The sequence below is a fragment of the Psittacula echo genome (assembly GCF_963264785.1).
Source record: "Psittacula echo genome assembly, contig: SCAFFOLD_36, whole genome shotgun sequence".
Taxonomy (NCBI): Eukaryota; Metazoa; Chordata; class Aves; order Psittaciformes; family Psittacidae; genus Psittacula; species Psittacula echo.
In genome coordinates, this window is record NW_027664177.1 from 1,343,723 (window position 1) to 1,363,804 (window position 20,082).

The window sequence follows — 20,082 nt, forward strand, 5'->3', positions numbered from 1 at the left end:
CCCAGCATCCCAGGGAGTAGAGCACGAACGGTTGGCCTCTGCTCCCACAGCTGAAGAGCCAGGGCAAAAAACTTGAGCTGGGCCTCTTCTGCAGAAAGTCAGCTTTGCAACGGTGCCATCCGCATGGCTGTCGCTCCTCGATTTCCCAACTCAAAGTCCATTACAATGGAACCTCTTTGGCATCCAAGCTCGGCTGCCCAGCATCCCAGGGAGTAGAGCACGAACGGTTGGCCTCTGCTCCCACAGCCGAAGAGCCAGGGCAAAAAACTTGAGCTGTGCCTCTTCTGCAGAAAGTCAGCTTTGCAACGGTGCCATCCGCATGGCTGTCGCTCCTGCATTTCCCAACTCAAAGTCCATTAAAATGGAACCTCTTTGGCACCCGTACTCGGCTGCCCAGCATCCCAGGGAGTAGAGCACGAACGGCTGGCCTCTGCTCCCACAGCCGAAGAGCCAGGGCAAAAAACTTGAGCTGTGCCTCTTCTGCAGAAAGTCAGCTTTGCAACGGTGCCATCCGCATTGCTGTCGCTCCTCGATTTCCCATCTCAAAGTCCATTACAATGGAAAATCTTTGGCACTCGTGCTCGGCTGCCCAGCATCCCAGGGAGTAGAGCACGAACGGTTGGCCTCTGCTCCCACAGCCGAAGAGCCAGGGCAAAAAACTTGAGCTGTGCATCTTCTGCAGAAAGTCAGCTTTGCAACGGTGCCATCCGCATTGCTGTCGCTCCTCCATTTCCCAACTCAAAGTCCATTACAATGGAACATCTTTGGCACCCGTGCTCGGCTGCCCAGCATCCCAGGGAGTAGAGCACGAACGGTTGGCCTCTGCTCCCACAGCCGAAGAGCCAGGGCAAAAAACTTGAGCTGTGCCTCTTCTGCAGAAAGTCAGCTTTGCAACGGTGCCATCCGCATTGCTGTCGCTCCTCGATTTCCCAACTCAAAGTCCATTACAATGGAACCTCTTTGGCACCCGTGCCGGGCTGCCCAACATCCCAGGGAGTAGAGCACGAACGGTTGGCCTCTGCTCCCACAGCCGAAGAGCCAGGGCAAAAAACTTGAGCTGGGCCTCTTCTGCAGAAAGTCAGCTTTGCAACGGTGCCATCCGCATGGCTGTCGCTCCTCCATTTCCCAACTCAAAGTCCATTACAATGGAACCTCTTTGGCATCCAAGCTCGGCTGCCCAGCATCCCAGGCAGTAGAGCACGAACGGTTGGCCTCTGCTCCCACAGCCGAAGAACCAGGGCAAAAAACTTGAGCTGGGCCTCTTCTGCAGAAAGTCAGCTTTGCAACGGTGCCATCCGCATGGCTGTCGCTCCTCGATTTCCCAACTCAAAGTCCATTACAATGGAACCTCTTTGGCACACGTGCTCGACTGCCCAGCATCCCAGGGAGTAGAGCACGAACATTCGGACTCTGCTCCCACAGCCGAAGAGCCAGGGCAAAAAACTTGAGCTGTGCCTCTTCTGCAGAAAGTCAGCTTTGCAACGGTGCCATCCGCATGGCTGTCGCTCCTCGATTTCCCAACTCAAAGTCCATTACAATGTAAAATCTTTGGAACTCGTGCGCGGCTGCCCAGCATCCCAGGGAGTACAGCACGAACGGTTGGCCTCTGCTCCCACAGCCGAAGAGCCAGGGCAAAAAACTTGAGCTGGGCCTCTTCTGCAGAAAGTCAGCTTTGCAACAGTGCCATCCGCATGGCTGTCGCTCCTCGATTTCCCAACTCAAAGTCCATTACAATGTAAAATCTTTGGAACTCGTGCGCGGCTGCCCAGCATCCCAGGGAGTACAGCACGAACGGTTGGCCTCTGCTCCCACAGCCGAAGAGCCAGGGCAAAAAACTTGAGCTGTGCCTCTTCTGCAGAAAGTCAGCTTTGCAACGGTGCCATCCGCATTGCTGTCGCTCCTCGATTTCCCAACTCAAAGTCCATTACAATGGAAAATCTTTGGCACTCGTGCTCGGCTGCCCAGCATCCCAGGGAGTAGAGCACGAACGGTTGGCCTCTGCTCCCACAGCCGAAGAGCCAGGGCAAAAAACTTGAGCTGTGCATCTTCTGCAGAAAGTCAGCTTTGCAACGGTGCCATCCGCATTGCTGTCGCTCCTCCATTTCCCAACTCAAAGTCCATTACAATGGAACATCTTTGGCACCCGTGCTCGGCTGCCCAGCATCCCAGGGAGTAGAGCACGAACGGTTGGCCTCTGCTCCCACAGCCGAAGAGCCAGGGCAAAAAACTTGAGCTGTGCCTCTTCTGCAGAAAGTCAGCTTTGCAACGGTGCCATCCGCATGGCTGTCGCTCCTCCATTTCCCAACTCAAAGTCCATTACAATGGAACCTCTTTGGCATCCAAGCTCGGCTGCCCAGCATCCCAGGGAGTAGAGCACGAACGGTTGGCCTCTGCTCCCACAGCCGAAGAGCCAGGGCAAAAAACTTGAGCTGTGCCTCTTCTGCAGAAAGTCAGCTTTGCAACGGTGCCATCCGCATGGCTGTCGCTCCTGCATTTCCCAACTCAAAGTCCATTAAAATGGAACCTCTTTGGCACCCGTACTCGGCTGCCCAGCATCCCAGGGAGTAGAGCACGAACGGTTGGCCTCTGCTCCCACAGCCGAAGAGCCAGGGCAAAAAACTTGAGCTGTGCCTCTTCTGCAGAAAGTCAGCTTTGCAACGGTGCCATCCGCATTGCTGTCGCTCCTCGATTTCCCATCTCAAAGTCCATTACAATGGAAAATCTTTGGCACTCGTGCTCGGCTGCCCAGCATCCCAGGGAGTAGAGCACGAACGGTTGGCCTCTGCTCCCACAGCCGAAGAGCCAGGGCAAAAAACTTGAGCTGTGCATCTTCTGCAGAAAGTCAGCTTTGCAACGGTGCCATCCGCATTACTGTCGCTCCTCCATTTCCCAACTCAAAGTCCATTACAATGGAACATCTTTGGCACCCGTGCTCGGCTGCCCAGCATCCCAGGGAGTAGAGCACGAACGGTTGGCCTCTGCTCCCACAGCCGAAGAGCCAGGGCAAAAAACTTGAGCTGTGCCTCTTCTGCAGAAAGTCAGCTTTGCAACGGTGCCATCCGCATTGCTGTCGCTCCTCGATTTCCCAACTCAAAGTCCATTACAATGGAACCTCTTTGGCACCCGTGCCGGGCTGCCCAGCATCCCAGGGAGTAGAGCACGAACGGTTGGCCTCTGCTCCCACAGCCGAAGAACCAGGGCAAAAAACTTGAGCTGGGCCTCTTCTGCAGAAAGTCAGCTTTGCAACGGTGCCATCCGCATGGCTGTCGCTCCTCGATTTCCCAACTCAAAGTCCATTACAATGGAACCTCTTTGGCACACGTGCTCGACTGCCCAGCATCCCAGGGAGTAGAGCACGAACATTCGGACTCTGCTCCCACAGCCGAAGAGCCAGGGCAAAAAACTTGAGCTGTGCCTCTTCTGCAGAAAGTCAGCTTTGCAACGGTGCCATCCGCATGGCTGTCGCTCCTGCATTTCCCAACTCAAAGTCCATTAAAATGGAACCTCTTTGGCATCCAAGCTCGGCTGCCCAGCATCCCAGGGAGTAGAGCACGAACGGTTGGCCTCTGCTCCCACAGCCGAAGAGCCAGGGCAAAAAACTTGAGCTGGGCCTCTTCTGCAGAAAGTCAGCTTTGCAACAGTGCCATCCGCATGGCTGTCGCTCCTCGATTTCCCAACTCAAAGTCCATTACAATGTAAAATCTTTGGAACTCGTGCGCGGCTGCCCAGCATCCCAGGGAGTAGAGCACGAACGGTTGGCCTCTGCTCCCACAGCCGAAGAGCCAGGGCAAAAAACTTGAGCTGTGCATCTTCTGCAGAAAGTCAGCTTTGCAACGGTGCCATCCGCATTGCTGTCGCTCCTCCATTTCCCAACTCAAAGTCCATTACAATGGAACATCTTTGGCACCCGTGCTCGGCTGCCCAGCATCCCAGGGAGTAGAGCACGAACGGTTGGCCTCTGCTCCCACAGCCGAAGAGCCAGGGCAAAAAACTTGAGCTGTGCCTCTTCTGCAGAAACTCAGCTTTGCAACGGTGCCATCCGCATGGCTGTCGCTCCTCCATTTCCCAACTCAAAGTCCATTACAATGGAACCTCTTTGGCACTCGTGCTCGGCTGCCCAGCATCCCAGGGAGTAGAGCACGAACGGTTGGCCTCTGCTCCCACAGCCGAAGAGCCAGGGCAAAAAACTTGAGCTGTGCCTCTTCTGCAGAAAGTCAGCTTTGCAACGGTGCCATCCGCATGGCTGTCGCTCCTCCATTTCCCAACTCAAAGTCCATTACAATGGAACCTCTTTGGCACCCGTGCTGGGCTGCCCAGCATCCCAGGGAGTAGAGCACGAACGGTTGGCCTCTGCTCCCACAGCCGAAGAGCCAGGGCAAAAAACTTGAGCTGGGCCTCTTCTGCAGAAAGTCAGCTTTGCAACGGTGCCATCCGCATTGCTGTCGCTCCTCGATTTCCCAACTCAAAGTCCATTACAATGGAACCTCTTTGGCACCCGTGCCGGGCTGCCCAGCATCCCAGGGAGTAGAGCACGAACGGTTGACCTCTGCTCCCACAGCCGAAGAGCCAGGGCAAAAAACTTGAGCTGTGCCTCTTCTGCAGAAAGTCAGCTTTGCAACGGTGCCATCCGCATTGCTGTCGCTCCTCCATTTCCCAACTCAAAGTCCATTACAATGGAACCTCTTTGGCACCCGTGCTGGGCTGCCCAGCATCCCAGGGAGTAGAGCACGAACGGTTGGCCTCTGCTCCCACAGCCGAAGAGCCAGGGCAAAAAACTTGAGCTGTGCCTCTTCTGCAGAAAGTCAGCTTTGCAACGGTGCCATCCGCATTGCTGTCGCTCCTCGATTTCCCAACTCAAAGTCCATTACAATGGAACCTCTTTGGCACCCGTGCCGGGCTGCCCAGCATCCCAGGGAGTAGAGCACGAACGGTTGGCTTCTGCTCCCACAGCCGAAGAGCCAGGGCAAAAAACTTGAGCTGTGCCTCTTCTGCAGAAAGTCAGCTTTGCAACGGTGCCATCCGCATTGCTGTCGCTCCTCGATTTCCCAACTCAAAGTCCATTAGAGGGTAACCACATGCTGGGATAAAAGTACCCTGGTAAGCCGCAGCTGGGTCTTTGTACGCTCTGGCTCTGGCTGTGTGGCTGCTCAGTGGTTTTACCTTGTTCTTCCATATCTGCTCACTGTTCGCTCTACGGGTCCTTGGGGGCTTTCTTGTTCTGTTTCTCTTTCTCTGGCTCAGATGGGCGAGAGTCTGAGATTGAGACTCAAGGGCTGAGATTGAGTCCCACATTCTCAGCCCCAGACTCTAGGGCTGAGACGGAGACTCTGGGCCTCGGACTTTGGAGCTGACACTCTCAGGTTCAGGCTCCTCAATGGCTGAGACTCAATGGCTGAGACGATGGAATTCAGAGCATGGGGCTGAGACTGGCCCAGCAGAGCCGGGCGCTCCCTTAGCAAGCCCCAGACCCATGGCAGCAGCATCCTTAGGAGAGGGTTTTGTATTGGATGGATTCCGGCTCTGGATGATGGGGGGGGGCTCTGTAATCTTGGAATTCCTGAACACGGGAATTCAGTTCTGGCAAATCCGAGCTCCAAGGAACTTTCTCCTGCTTAGCCCAGCCGAGCACAGCACCGTTTAGCACAGTTCAGACCAATTTAGCCTGCCCCAAACCAGTTCAGACCATTCCAGCCCAGTTCAGACTGGCTTACCTCAGTTCAGACCAGTTTAGCCCAGTTCAGCACAGTTACGTTCGGTTTAGCCCAGTTCAGACTAATATAGCCCAACACAGCACAGTTTGGACCAGTTTAGCCCAGTATACTCCAGTTCATCCCAGCCCACGGCAGTCCAGCCCAGTTTATCTCACTTCAGACCCTTCACCCCAGCCCACTTTAGCCCTGTCCAGCCCATTCCAGCTCACCCCACTCCATTCAGCCCACTTTAGCCCAGTGCAGCCAACTTTGGCACAGTCCATTCCAGTTTAGCCCAAGCCCACTTTAGCCCAATCCAGTCCAGTTTATCCCTGTCCGGATCAACTTAACCCACCCCAGTTCACCCCAGTTTAGCCCAATTCACACCTGTCCAGACCTGTTTAGCACTGTTAAGCCCAATTTAGCCCAGCCCAGCCCATTTTAGCCCAGCGCAGCTCAGCCTGGTACAGTTGAGCCCACTTTAGCCCTTCCCAGCCCAGCGTAGCCCAGTCCAGTTTATCCCAGCCCAATTTAACCCAGTTCAGCCCAGTTTACAGCCCAGCCCGGACAAGTTGAGCCCAATCAGGCCCAGTTTAGCCCAATTCAAGCCCAGTTCAGCCCAGCCCAGCCAAATTTACTCCAGTTCATCCCAGTCCAGCCTCATTTAGACAAGCTCAGATCTGTCCAACCCAGTGGACAGATCCTGTTAACTCCCTATTACCCCCCCATTGCCCCCCATTACCCCCCCGGTCACCCCTAAGGCTCCCCCATTGCCCTCCCAGGGCAGAGGCTGCTGTGGGGCAGAGGCTGCTGTGGGGCAGCAGCTCCAAGCGCTTCCAATGGCGCTGGTGGGGAAAGTGACAGCTGTGGCAGTGGCCACCGACGGCTGAGTGCCCCATAGAGACCCATAGGGACCCCTAAAGCCCCATAGGGACCCACAGAACCCTATAGAGCCCCATAGGGACACCCCTGACACCTTTTGGGCTCATTCCAATGGGATTTGGGGCTGGAGGAGAGGGGTCCCCCATGGGCCCAAACCACCCCTGGTCCCCCATTGACTCCTCACCCCCGCAGCTTGGTTGCATCCAGAGCTTTATTATAGGCCCCGCCCCTCAACATCCTCGGCTTCTGGTTGGTCGAGGGGGAGATGGGGTCACTCCCATTGGTCAGTGCTGGGGGTGTGGGGGAGAGCCATGGGGCAGGTCCATCTGTGGGTCTGTCTACGAGCCCAGCCCCTCTCTGGGGCAGCCCCACGGGGCACGGGCTCTCTTCTCACTGCTCGCCGTGGGGCCAGCGCAGGCACCACTCGCAGGCATTCTGGAACATGCGGCTCCAGGGCGCCTCCTGCCCCACAGCGGCCGCGGGGCCGCCCCACGCCGGGGGCCACCATGGCCACTGCCAGGCGCGGACGCCGCGCTCCGGGTGCGGCATCAGCCCCAGGTGGCGGCCGCAGGGGGAGCAGAGCGCGGCCACGGCGCCGCGGGAGCCGTTGGGGTTCATGGGGTAGCGGCTCGTGGGGCGCCCCCCGTCGTCCACGTAGCGCAACGGCACCAGCCCCGCGCCCAGCGCCGCCGCCAGCGCGCCCGGATCGCGGAACTGGAACCGGCCTGCGGGGGGCAGCAGTGAGGCACCAGGGAACGAACCAACCGCCCGCACCAACGCGGGGCGGGGGGGGGGGACACCCCCGGCCACAGCGCGCTCCCGGCGGGCCCGCACGCACCTTCGCCGTGCGCCACCCAGACGCCGAGGCAGGAGCCCTCCATCCCGCGCAGCATCAGCGCCGGCCCCGGCTCCACCCGCACCGTCACGAACCGCGACTCGAAGCGTCGCGACACGTTGGGACAGAGCGCGACAGCAGGGGGGGAACCCGCCTCTGCGTCACGGCGTGACGTCACCGCTGGGGTACACCCCCCCCCCCCCGGGCCCCCCTTTTAGGGGAATCCCTCACCCCGGTGGTCACAGCCATACATGGGATACCCCGACCCAGGAACCCCCCCATACATGGGATACCCCGACCCAGGAACCCCCCATACATGGGATACCCCGACCCAGGAACCCCCCATACATGGGATACCCGACCCAGGACCCCCCCCGTACATGGGATACCCCGACCCAGGAACCCCCCATACATGGGATACCCGACCCAGGACCCCCCCCGTACATGGGATACCCCGACCCAGGACCCCCCCACCCATGGGTGCCCCCCCGCTCCACCTTGGGGGGGCCCGATCCAGCCCAGGAGCGCCAGCAGTTGGCAGCCGTTGCAGACGCCGAGGCTGAAGGTGTCTGGACGCTGCCGGAACCGTTCCAACGCCCCCCGCGCCCGCGGGTGGAAACGCACCGCGGCCGCCCAGCCTGGGACAGCAACGGGACCGGGTCAGGGACCCCCGATGGGCACCCCCCAACAGGGATCCGATCAAGGACACCCCCCCCCCCCGCACAACAGGGACTTCTCAAGGGGACCCATTCAGGGACCCCCAACAAAGACTACCCCGTCTAGGGACACACTAACCCAGGGGCACCCCAAAACCAGCAGTGACCCCCCTCAACCCCCCCCCCCCCCATTGTCAGCAATGGGGGGTCCTGCGGGGTGGACACCCCCCAATCCTCACCCTTGGCCGAGCCCAGGACATCACCGTAGCTGAACCCCCCCACGAAGACGAGCCCCCGGAAGCCATCGAGAGTGGCGGAGCCCGAGCACAGGTCCTGGGTGGTCACATCCCACACCTGGGGGGCACCCAGACATGGGGCACCCCAATAGGGACCCCCCACCAGGACATGGGGGGGGGGGGGGGACGGATACACACATACGGGCCCCCCCCCCCCCTCCGGGATGCTCACCTGGAATCCGGCCATGAGGAACGCCGCTGCCATCTCCCGGTCCCCGTTGCTGCCCTCCTCCCGCAGCACGGCCACGCGTGGCCCCGGCAGCTCTGGGGACAGCGGTGTCCATAGAGCCCCATAGAGCCCCCTAGAGTCACGTAGACCCGAAGAGCCCCATAGCGCCCCCCTATGGCCTCACCCATGTGCCGCACGAGGGGGGGCTCCCGGCTCGGGTCGAAGCTGAGGCTGTAGCAGGGTCCCCGGCGCTGCCGCGTCTCGGCCTCCTCCTGCTCCACGCACTCGGGCGCCGCCTGCTCCCGCTCCAGCCGGAAACTCGTCTGCTCCCAGAGCGCCCGCAGGGAGCCCACGGGCGCCCGCAGCACCTCGGAGCCCCCCACCTGCACCCGCACCTGCAGCGGGGACGGGGGACACGGGCGCGGGCACCAGCACCCAGACCGTGGGGCGTGGGATACGGGCGCGTGGACACGGGGTGTGAGGACACCAGCACCGGGGCGCTCCTGTCCCCACCGCGGGGTCACCTCTGCAGCAGCCCCCGATGCCCCCGCATCAACTCACCTCAGCCTCGGGCCCGTAGGGGCCGCTGTAGCCGACGGGGACGCAGCTGACGCCCTGCTCCTGGTACCGGCGGCAGATCCGGACCGCGGAGCCCACCGGTACCTCGAGCACCAGCCCCGGCTCCTCCGCAAACAGCACAGCCAGAGCTGGGGATGGGGAGGTGGGTACGGGTTATGGGGCACGGGCACTGGATATGGGATATGGGGCTATAGGGTCCCGAAGGGGGTCAGGACTCACGGGGGGCTCCGGAGTCCCCATTGCTCAGCTCCACCTGGAGGCCGCAGTTCCCGGCAAATCCCATCTCGAGCAGGCAGGTGAGGAGCCCCCCATCGCTCACGTCGTGCCCCGCGCTCACTGCCCGCTCTGCCCCACATGGGCACATGGGGCACCCCACAGAGCCCCACAGCACCCCAAAAGTACTCCATCACACCGCCCATAGCGCCCCATGGCACTCCACGGCACCCCATAGCACCTCGGATCAACCCAATTCCCCCATCCCCATCACACCCCCCCCCATTGCCCCCACCAGCACCCACCTTGGAGGAGGCTCTGGGTGACCCTGAAGGCCCCCTCGAGGCTTTTGGGGTCCTCAAGGTCGGGGCAGGCGTCCCCCAGCTGGGAGAAGACCTGAGCCAGGGCAGTGCCCCCCAGGCGGTGCTGGCCCGGAGAGAGCGGCACCCACAGCAGCGCCCCTGCAGCCAACACAGGGTCACTGCACCCATAGGGCCCCCCCTGCACCCAGCAGAGCTCACTGCACCCATAGGGCCCCCCCTGCACCCAGCGGAGCTCACTGCACCCATAGGGCCCCCCCTGCACCCAGCGGAGCTCACTGCACCCATAGGGCCCCCCCTGCACCCAGCGGAGCTCACTGCACCCATAGGGCCCCCCCTGCACCCAGCGGAGCTCACTGCACCCATAGGGCCCCCCCTGCACCCAGCGGAGCTCACTGCACCCATAGGGCCCCCCCTGCACCCAGCGGAGCTCACTGCACCCATAGGGCCCCCCCTGCACCCAGCGGAGCTCACTGCACCCATAGGGCCCCCTCTGCACCCAGCGGAGCTCACTGCACCCATAGGGCCCCCCCTGCACCCAGCGGAGGTCACTGCACCCATAGGGCCCCCCCTGCACCCAGCGGAGCTCACTGCACCCATAGGGCCCCCCCTGCACCCAGCGGAGCTCACTGCACCCATAGGGCCCCCCCTGCACCCAGCGGAGCTCACTGCACCCATAGGGCCCCCCCTGCACCCAGCGGAGCTCACTGCACCCATAGGGCCCCCCCTGCACCCAGCGGAGGTCACTGCACCCATAGGGCCCCCCCTGCACCCAGCGGAGCTCACTGCACCCATAGGGCCCCCCCTGCACCCAGCGGAGCTCACTGCACCCATAGGGCCCCCCCTGCACCCACCTTTGCCCTCGGGACACTTGAGGTCCGGGGTGACGGTGGCCGTGATGTCGGGACACACGGCATAGGCTGAGACCACCAGGGTGCCTGCCGGGGTCAAAGGTCATGGGGGTCACCGTGAGGCACCCCCGGGTGCATCCCCACGGCGGGGGTGTCGCCCCCAGGTTCCCCCCCATGGCAATGCCCCCGTAGCCGCCGCGTGCCCCCCATGGCCTCACCGGGCGCCAGGACGGTGTCAGTGCCGACACGCGCAGCCATGCTCAGCGAGTCCTTGCCCCCATCGATGGCCACCCCGAGGTGGTGCAGGAGCCCCACCAGCCCCTCGCAGGCAGCCACCAGTGCCCCCCCCTCGGCGCCCGTCTTGGCGCCCCACATCCAGTTCCCCGAGCACTTGACATCCTGGGGACAACGGGGACAACGGGGACGGGTCACCCACTGCCCCCCGTGGCCTCCTGCCATCAACCGCCACGGCCACAGGGTGGCCACGGCCCTGGTGACAAGAGCACGGCCCCCTTCTAATAGGGATGCGGTCATGGTGGCCCCCCACGGCCATGGTGGGAATGTGGCACGTGGGTGACAATGACCTGGTGGCCACAGAGAGCACCATGGAGCCTCATGTGCCGCAGCTGGGTACCGGCCACGCCGGTGTCCCCATTGGCCACGGGGGTGGTGGTGGCATCTCCCCCCCCGCCGTCCCCCCATCCCCACTCACGCGCAGGTCGGTGACGCGGGCGAACACGAGGTTGGTGAGGGCCTCGGTGAGGGCCAGGCGGGCGCCAGCGCCGGGGTCCAGCAGCCCCTTGATGGGCTGCTCCCCCAGCGCCGTGGCAGCGCCCGCGGTGTCGAAGTGGGACAGGGCCACCACGGCCACGTCGGCCAGCGGCGTGTGCAGGGGCCCCACGCACTGCTGCTGCGCCACCAGCCCCGTCACCGAGCGGTCCACCTGCAGCACAGCGGGCACGGAGCGGATGGGGCGCGCAGCGGGGCCAGGGGCGCCGCGGGGCTCACGGCGGGTGCCCCGTGGTACCTTGTTGGTGAGGTAGCGCTTGCTGGCCACCGCCGGCAGCCTCAGCACCCGCTCCAGCGCCTCCAGCACCGACAGCCCCGGGGGCAGCTCCAGTGGGCGCAGGGGGGGGCGTACCCGCTGCAGCACGAACTCCTGCGGGGGGGGGGGGGGGGCCTGTTGGGTGTCCCCATGGCCATGGTGACCCCATCCCCATTGGGTGTCCCCATCAGCACCGTGATCCCCATCACTATTGGGTGCCCCCACTCCCGGGGGGGGTCCCTACCAACGCAGGGGGGTCCCCAAGGTGCCAGGCCGTGGGGTGCCCACAGTGGGTCCCCCATGCTCGCCCATATCCCCCCACGTCCCCTGTGTCCCCTCACCTTTTGTGGCATCTTGCCCAGCACCCACTCCAGCTCCAGGTTCACGGGGGTGGGGAGCCCCTTATGGGACCCCCCCTCGGGCACTGGCACCTCCAGGTCATCAACGAGCACGATCTGGTGGGGGCGAGGGCTCCATGGGACTGGGGTCACCATACCCCATATCCCATACCCCATATCCCATAACCCATATCCCATATCCCATACCCCATATCCCATATCCCATACCCCATACCCCATATCCCATATCCCATACCCCATATCCCATACCCCATACCCCATATCCCATATCCCATATCCCATACCCCATATCCCATACCCCATACCCCATATCCCATATCCCATACCCCATATCCCATACCCCATACCCCATATCCCATATCCCATACCCCATATCCCATACCCCATATCCCATATCCCATACCCCATATCCCATACCCCATATCCCATACCCCATACCCCATATCCCATACCCCATATCCCATACCCCATATCCCATACCCCATATCCCATACCCCATACCCCATATCCCATACCCCATATCCCATACCCCATACCCCATACCCCATACCCCATATCCCATACCCCATATCCCATACCCCATATCCCATACCCCATACCCCATATCCCATACCCCATATCCCATACCCCATACCCCATACCCCATATCCCATATCCCATACCCCATATCCCATACCCCATAGCCCATATCCCATACCCCATACCCCATAGCCCATACCCCATAGCCCATACCCCATACCCCATATCCCATACCCCATACCCCATATCCCATATCCCATACCCCATATCCCATATCCCATACCCCATACCCCATACCCCATACCCCATATCCCATACCCCATATCCCATACCCCATATCCCATACCCCATACCCCATATCCCATACCCCATATCCCATATCCCATATCCCATACCCCATATCCCATACCCCATACCCCATACCCCATACCCCATATCCCATACCCCATACCCCATACCCCATACCCCATACCCCATACCCCATATCCCATACCCCATACCCCATATCCCATACACCCCATAGCCCATACCCTACACCCACGTCTCACTTTGCCGTCCCCGGTGATGCTCCCCACCACGCAGAGCGGGCACCGCTCGCGCCGGGCCAGGCGCTGCAGCAGCCCGAGGCACGGCGGCCGCACCAGCACCGCGTTGGACTCCTGGTACTCGGCCCCCCAGATCTCCAGCACGCTCAGCGTCGGGTCCCCACGCTGCCGGCACCCGCGTCACCGCATGGGTGCACTGGGGGGCACCCATGGACGGGGTGCAGGGGATGGGGGTGCGCTATGGGAGGTGTTGGTACCTCGAAGCGGCTGGCGTAGATGACGGCTCCCGCCGGCTCGCTGAGCTCCTTGAGGACATTCCCTGGGACAGCGGTGGCGGGGACACCCCTCAGATCCCCCCATCCCACACCTCCACGTCCTCAGGCCTCCATACCCCGTCTCCCACATTATCCCACGTATCCCATATCCCGGTACCGTTGCCGCCGGCGCCCTGGTCATGGATGCTGCTGATGGGGTTCCCCCCGCCGCTCTCGATGCACCCCCTCAGCACGCGGTTCAGCTTCTGCTCCATCTCGGGGTCCCCCCTTTGCACCGCGCTCGCGTCCCTCTCCTCCGAATTGTCCCCCTGCACCTGGGGGGGGGGCGGCACAATGGGGACCATGGGTCACCTCCCCAGAGCCCCCCCACATCCCACCCATAGGGACCCCCCGGTACCTGAATGGAGGAGGCTGCGCCCCCCCCAACGCCAATGCGGTAAACGGGGCCTCCCACTTTCACCACCAGCATCCCTGGGGGGGGGGACGGGGGACGGGGACACACAACAACAACAGGGGTGAGACCTCCAAACCCGCCCCCCCCCCATAGGGTCTGGGGGTACAGAGGGGGTTTGGGGGTGCCAGGAGGGTCTCACCGGGCTCGGGGGGCTCCTTGCGCACGTGCTGGTCCTCGATGGCCCCGATGCCCCCGCTGAACATGATGGGTTTGATCCACTCGCGCCGCTGCCCCCCCGGCAGCACCTGCCCGAAGGAGCGGGCAAAGCCTGGGGGCACCCCCCGGTGTCACCCCAACGGTGCCGCCAACCCCATGGGGGTCTCTGGGGGGGGTCCCCTCAAGCCCATGGAGTTGGGGGGGGGGGGGGGGGGGGTTCCCCACTCACCAGCCAGCACGGGCTCCCCGAACTTGTTGCCGTAGTCACTGGCTCCATCGCTGGCGCCGATGGCCACTTCCAGGGGCCGGGCAAAGGACGTGGGGTACGGCAGCGCCGGGTCCTCCCAGGGCAGCTCGTAGCCTGCGGAGGGGGGCAAAAGGGGCCTGTTTTGGGGTTCCAGAGGGGTTCGGGGCGGTCCCAGACCGGTTCTTGGGGTCTCTGAAAGCTGCTTTTGGAGTTCGGGGGTGGGGTTTGGGGGTCCTGGAGCTGTACTTGGGGTCCCCAGGGCTGGTTTGGAGGTCCTTGTGCCTGTATTGGGGTCCCTGTGCCTCTGTTGGGGTCCCTGTTCCTGTATTGGGGTCCCAGGTCTGCATTGGGGTCCCTGTGCCTGTACTGGGGTCCCTGTGCCTGTACTGGGGTCCCAGGTCTGTATTGGGGTCCCTGTGCCTGTACTGGGGTCCCAGGTCTGTACTGGGGTCCCTGTGCCTGTATTGGGGTCCCTGTGCCTGTACTGGGGTCCCTGTGCCTATACTGGGGTCCCTGTGCCTGTATTGGGGTCCCTGTTCCTGTACTGGGGTCCCTGTGCCTGTACTGGGGTCCCTGTTCCTCTATTGGGGTCCCAGGTCTGTATTGGGGTCCCTGTTCCTGTACTGGGGTCCCCGTGCGCGTGGCGCTCACCGGGCAGGAGCAGGTTGCCGAAGCTGTACCCCGCGGTACCGGCGATGACGTGGGCCCCGCGGCCGGTGCTCTGCACGTCCCGGATGCGGCCCCCGGTGCCGGTGGTGGCGCCGCTGAACGGGGCCACGGCTGCGGGGCGGGGCCAGAGGTGAGGGGCGGGGCCAGAGCAAGCCCCGCCCGCCGGTGCCCCTCGCTAGGCCACGCCCCCTCCCGAGGCCACGCCCCTCCCTGACCCGTGGGGAAGTTGTGGGTCTCGGCGGTGAAGGTCACGTGACGGATCGAGGTTCTCCTCTCGTAGGGGCTGGGTCCGGACGGGTCCTGCGGCCACAGCGCAGAGACCGCGGCCCCACGGATGGCGCTGGGGGGAGCTGGGGTCAGCCGTGGGGTGCCCCATAGAGACCCCATAGAGACCCCATGGAGACCCCATGGAGATCCCATGGAGACCCCATAGAGACCCCATGGAGACCCTATAGAGACCCCATGGAGACCCCATGGAGATCCCATAGAGACCCCATGGAGACCCCATGGAGATCCCATAGAGACCCCATGGAGACCCCATGGAGACCCCACAGAGACCCCATGGGGACCCCATAGAGACCCCATAGAGACCCCATAGAGACCCCATGGAGATCCCATGGAGACCCCATAGAGACCCCATAGAGACCCCATGGAGACCCCATAGAGACCCCATGGAGATCCCATGGAGACCCCATAGAGACCCCATGGAGACCCCATAGAGACCCCATGGAGACCCCATAGAGACCCCATGGAGATCCCATGGAGACCCCATAGAGACCCCATAGAGACCCCATGGAGACCCCATGGAGACCCCATGGAGACCCCATGGGGACCCCATAGAGACCCCATGGAGATCCCATAGAGACCCCATGGAGACCCCATAGAGACCCCATAGAGACCCATAGAGACCCCATGGAGACCCCATAGAGACCCCATAGAGACCCCACGGAGACCCCACAGAGACCCCATGGGGACCCCATAGAGACCCCATAGAGACCCCATAGAGACCCCATGGAGATCCCATGGAGACCCCATAGAGACCCCATAGAGACCCCATGGAGACCCCATAGAGACCCCATGGAGATCCCATGGAGACCCCATAGAGACCCCATGGAGACCCCATAGAGACCCCATGGAGATCCCATAGAGACCCCATAGAGACCCCATGGAGACCCCATGGAGACCCCATAGAGACCCCATGGGGACCCCATAGAGACCCCATGGAGATCCCATAGAGACCCCATGGAGACCCCATAGAGACCCCATAGAGACCCATAGAGACCCCATGGAGACCCCATAGAGACCCCATAGAGACCCCATGGAGACCCCATAGAGACCCATGCAGACACCAGAGAGACCCACAGAGACCCCATAGAGACCCCATAGAGACCCCATAGAGACCCCATAGAGACCCCATAGAGACCCCATAGAGACCCCACAGGGCCCCACCTGCTGTTGTCGGAGAACTTGATGACGTTGTTGGGGTTGCTGGAGCGCTGCGTGCCCATGATGCGCTGGAAGAGCGACTGCGGCTCCGCGCGCCCGTCCACCACCAGCCGGCCCTTGAAGAACCAGTGGCGGCTGTGCTCGCTGCGGAAGGGGGGGCAATGGGGCACGGTCGTGGGGGACCATCACTGATAGGACCAGGGCAGGTTTTAGGCTCCCCAGGGGTAGGTTTAGGGTCCATGGGGCAGGGTTAGGGGTCACCTATTGGACTGCGCCAGGTCAAAGCACTCCACGGTGGTGGGGTTGCGTCCAGCAGTGAGGAAGAGGCGGGTGTAGAACTGCACGTCCCATGGGTCGAAGGCCAGGCCTGGGGACAGCGGCGTCCCCATTGACCACCGTGTCCCATTGCAGCTCCGTATCCCCATTGCCCCCCATGCACTCACCCAGCTCCGAGTCCGCCTCCTCCAGCGCCCGCTGCCCCTTGCCCAGGACGTCGATGGTGGTGACGGGCAGGGGCCGCGCCGGCACCTCCAGGCTCCGCAGGGGCTCGGGGTAGAGCTGCTCCGTCACCGGGTCCCGCAGCACCCGGCCCAGGCGCCCCAGGGCCTCCGCCATGGGGGGCGCTGTGAACTGCAACAGGGACATAGGGGTCACCGATGGCCCATATCCATACCCCATATCCATATTCCATACCCACATCCATATCCACATCCATATCCATATGCCATATCCGTATCCACATCCATATCTATATGCCATATCCATATCCACATCCATATACATATTCCATATCCACATCCATATCCATATCCACATCCATATGCTATATCCACATCCATATCCCATATCCACATCCACATCCATATCCCATACCCACATCCATATCCCACACCCACATCCATATCCCATACCCACATCCATATCCCATACCCACATCCATATCCCATATCCACATCCATATCCCATACCCACATCCATATCCCATACCCACATCCATATCCCATATCCACACCCATATCCCATACCCACATCCATATCCCATACCCACATCCATATCCCATATCCACATCCATATCCCATACCCACATCCATATCCCATACCCACATCCATATCCCATATCCACATCCATATCCCATACCATCTCACGTCCCACCTGCAGCAGGAGCCTCCGGGATCGCTCCAGTCTCTGCACTGGTTCCAGTCCAGCCGCCCGGCACAGGGACACAGCGTTGGTGGAGTCAGCTGTGCAGACCCCAAGCCTGGGACACCAGCACCCATGGGACCCCATAGAAGCCATGGGACCCCCATGGCACCCATGGGACCCCATAGCACCTATGGGTGGGTCCATACCTGGGCCCGATCTCCAGCAGCACGTGGGGGCCATGGGGCTGCAGGAAGCTCTCAGCAGCCACCTCGTCCTCACCCCCCAGGGGGGACCCCAGGATCCAGCGCAGGATCCGGCCCTGCTCCGCGTCCGGGGGGGCATCACCTGCGGGAACCGAGGCTGGGACCCCCAAACAATGACACAAACCCCCCCCCAGACACCGAACAGCCCGCACTGACCCCCAAACACACCCCCATTGACCTCCAAACACCCCCAAACACCCCCATTGACCACAAACACCCCCCATTGACTCCAAACACCCCCCATTGACCACAAACACCCCCCATTGACACCAAACACCCCCCATTGACCACAAACACCCCCCCATTGACCACAAACACCCCCCATTGACACCAAACACCCCCCATTGACCACAAACACCCCCCCATTGACCACAAACACCCCCCATTGACTCCAAACACCCCCCATTGACCACAAACACCCCCCATTGACACCAAACACCCCCCATTGACACCAAACACCCCCCATTGACCACAAACACCCCCCCATTGACCACAAACACCCCCCATTGACACCAAACACCCCCCATTGACCACAAACACCCCCCATTGACACCAAACACCCCCCATTGACCACAAACACCCCCCCATTGACCACAAACACCCCCCATTGACACCAAACACCCCCCATATTCCATATCCCCCCAGTGCCCCCCAGTGCCCCCGCACCGCTCCAGGCCAGGTAGTAGCAGGTCTCGCAGGTGACGCTGGTGACCGAGGGCTCCACGGCTCGGGCCAGCTTCAGGGGGGACCCCAATCCCAGCCCCAGTGCAAGGGGGGCCCCCTCGGACCCCCCCACCCGCTCAGGGGGGCCGGGCCGCACGTAGAACCGCAGCAACTGCATCTGGGGGGGGGAAACGGGGAGCAGGATGGGACACCCCCCCCCCCATGGACCCCAAATTGGGACCCCACCCCAGGACCCCAAACATGGTTGCGCCCCACATGGACCCCCAATAGGGGACTCCCCCATGGACCCCCTATGTGGGACACCCCTATGGACCCCCCAACATGGGCTCCCCCCACTCTCATTACGTCATTAAAAAGGGGGGTTCCCTTTAAGACCATCACCACGTGCACCCCCCCCCGTCCCCCCCCAGGTCACTAACGGGGTGTCCCCCCCCATTAAGGGTGTCCCTCCTGTCATTAAGGTGGGGACCCCTCCACCGGGACCCCACTCCCCCCCCAAGGTTTGGAATGGGGTGATCCCCCCCTACGTCACGCCACGTCACGCCACGTGACGTCACGCGTGTTCCCCCCCCCCCCCCCCTTTACCACGCGGCGCTCCCGCAGCCTCTGACCCCGCGGGTCCCGCGCGCGCCGAACCAGAGGGGAGGGGGCGGGGCTTGAGGGGGGGGAGGAGGGGCCGTGACCCCCCGTGACCCCTCCCCCTTCCCCATTCATTGGAGGGGGCGAGGGGCCGCCCATCCCCCACGCAACCACGTGACCTCATGGGGGGAAGGGTCGTTAACCCCCGTCCCCCCTCCCCCCCCGTCAAGGCCAGACCGGATCACGTGACCCCCACGTGGTGGGGGGGGTGCCGGGGGCAGCGGTCCAACGGGGCGGGTGGGGGGTGGGGAAGGTCACGCGTGACGTCATGGGTGACATCACTGGTGACATCAGGTGGCCTTGGGGCTGGAGGCTGACACCCCCCCCCCCCATGGCACAGGGCCCCCCCATGGAGCACGGTGTCCCCATTGCCATGGCAACCATTGTCCCCAGGGCCACGGTGTCCCCATGGCCACCCGTGCCCAGCCTTATGGTGGGTCCCAGCACCCCCAATGGGAGAGCCGCTGCCCTTTATAAGACCCAGCCCCCCCCAAATGGGACTCAGCACCCCCAATACGGGACCCTGGAGAGGGGGGGCAGCCAAAAAGGGTCCCAGCACCCCAATATGGACCCAGACCCCCAAGCAGGGCACCCAGGAGCCCCCCTGCACCCCAATACGGACGCAGCACGCCCCAAATGGGACCCGGGCCCCCACCAACGCCAGCCCCCCCCCCCCCGCTGTCCTCATCTGACCCCTCCGCCCCGCTCCGCCCCGCCCTTTTCCCCTCTCAGCCAATAGGAGAGCAGCGGGCGGTGCCACGCCCACTTCCGTAACGTCATGGCGGGGGGCGTGCTAAAGGGGGCGGTGTTGCGGCAACGTCACTTCCGGCCCCCGCCACTTCCGGGTGGCGATGGATCCCGAGTTCGACGACGTCGTCTCCGTGGAGGACCTGATGGTGAGGCCCCGCCCACTCGCGTCACGTGACCGCGTGGCCGCGCCGCCCCTCCCAGCTCACAGCGCGGCCACGCCCCCTCCCCGACCACCCGCGCGCGCGGAGCCCCCCCCCCCCCGCCCCCCGGCCACGCCCCCTCGCGGGGCTCGCGGCGTGGCCCCGCCCATAACCGGATTGGCCCCGCCCACATCCGTTCAAGCCACGCCCCCCTCGCGGGTCTCGCAGCGTGGCCCCGCCCACATCCGAATAAGC

At 62.8% G+C, this 20,082-nt stretch overlaps 1 protein-coding gene across 10 annotated transcripts; it reads right to left on the reverse strand.

Annotated features, from left to right (window-relative positions):
• Positions 1-6,780: 6,780 nt before the first annotated feature.
• Positions 6,781-19,665, reverse strand: PFAS (phosphoribosylformylglycinamidine synthase). Of its 10 annotated transcripts, XM_080639955.1 has the most exons (28): positions 18,281-18,573; positions 17,558-17,696; positions 17,361-17,466; positions 16,650-16,836; positions 16,468-16,573; positions 16,210-16,350; positions 14,976-15,100; positions 14,743-14,871; positions 14,074-14,205; positions 13,828-13,956; positions 13,632-13,705; positions 13,392-13,548; positions 13,217-13,278; positions 12,963-13,124; positions 11,878-11,991; positions 11,519-11,650; positions 11,204-11,434; positions 10,710-10,890; positions 10,495-10,578; positions 9,626-9,781; positions 9,327-9,452; positions 9,090-9,235; positions 8,713-8,923; positions 8,532-8,623; positions 8,303-8,417; positions 7,905-8,045; positions 7,411-7,563; positions 6,821-7,297 (listed from the first exon to the last, which is right to left on the reverse strand). In XM_080639955.1, exons 1-28 carry the CDS (start codon positions 18,453-18,455, stop codon positions 6,963-6,965), a joined length of 4,041 nt encoding a protein of 1,346 aa, XP_080496081.1. In that variant the 5' UTR covers positions 18,456-18,573; the 3' UTR covers positions 6,821-6,962. The 10 variants fall into 10 exon arrangements, 9 of the variants coding, with proteins under 9 accessions (XP_080496076.1, XP_080496079.1, XP_080496077.1 ...); XM_080639952.1 differs by having other exon boundaries at positions 11,204-11,650; XM_080639950.1 differs by lacking the exon at positions 8,303-8,417 and adding an exon at positions 19,631-19,665 and having other exon boundaries at positions 6,781-7,297; positions 8,532-8,923; positions 11,204-11,650; positions 18,281-18,455.
• Between the last annotated feature and the right edge of the window lie 417 nt (positions 19,666-20,082).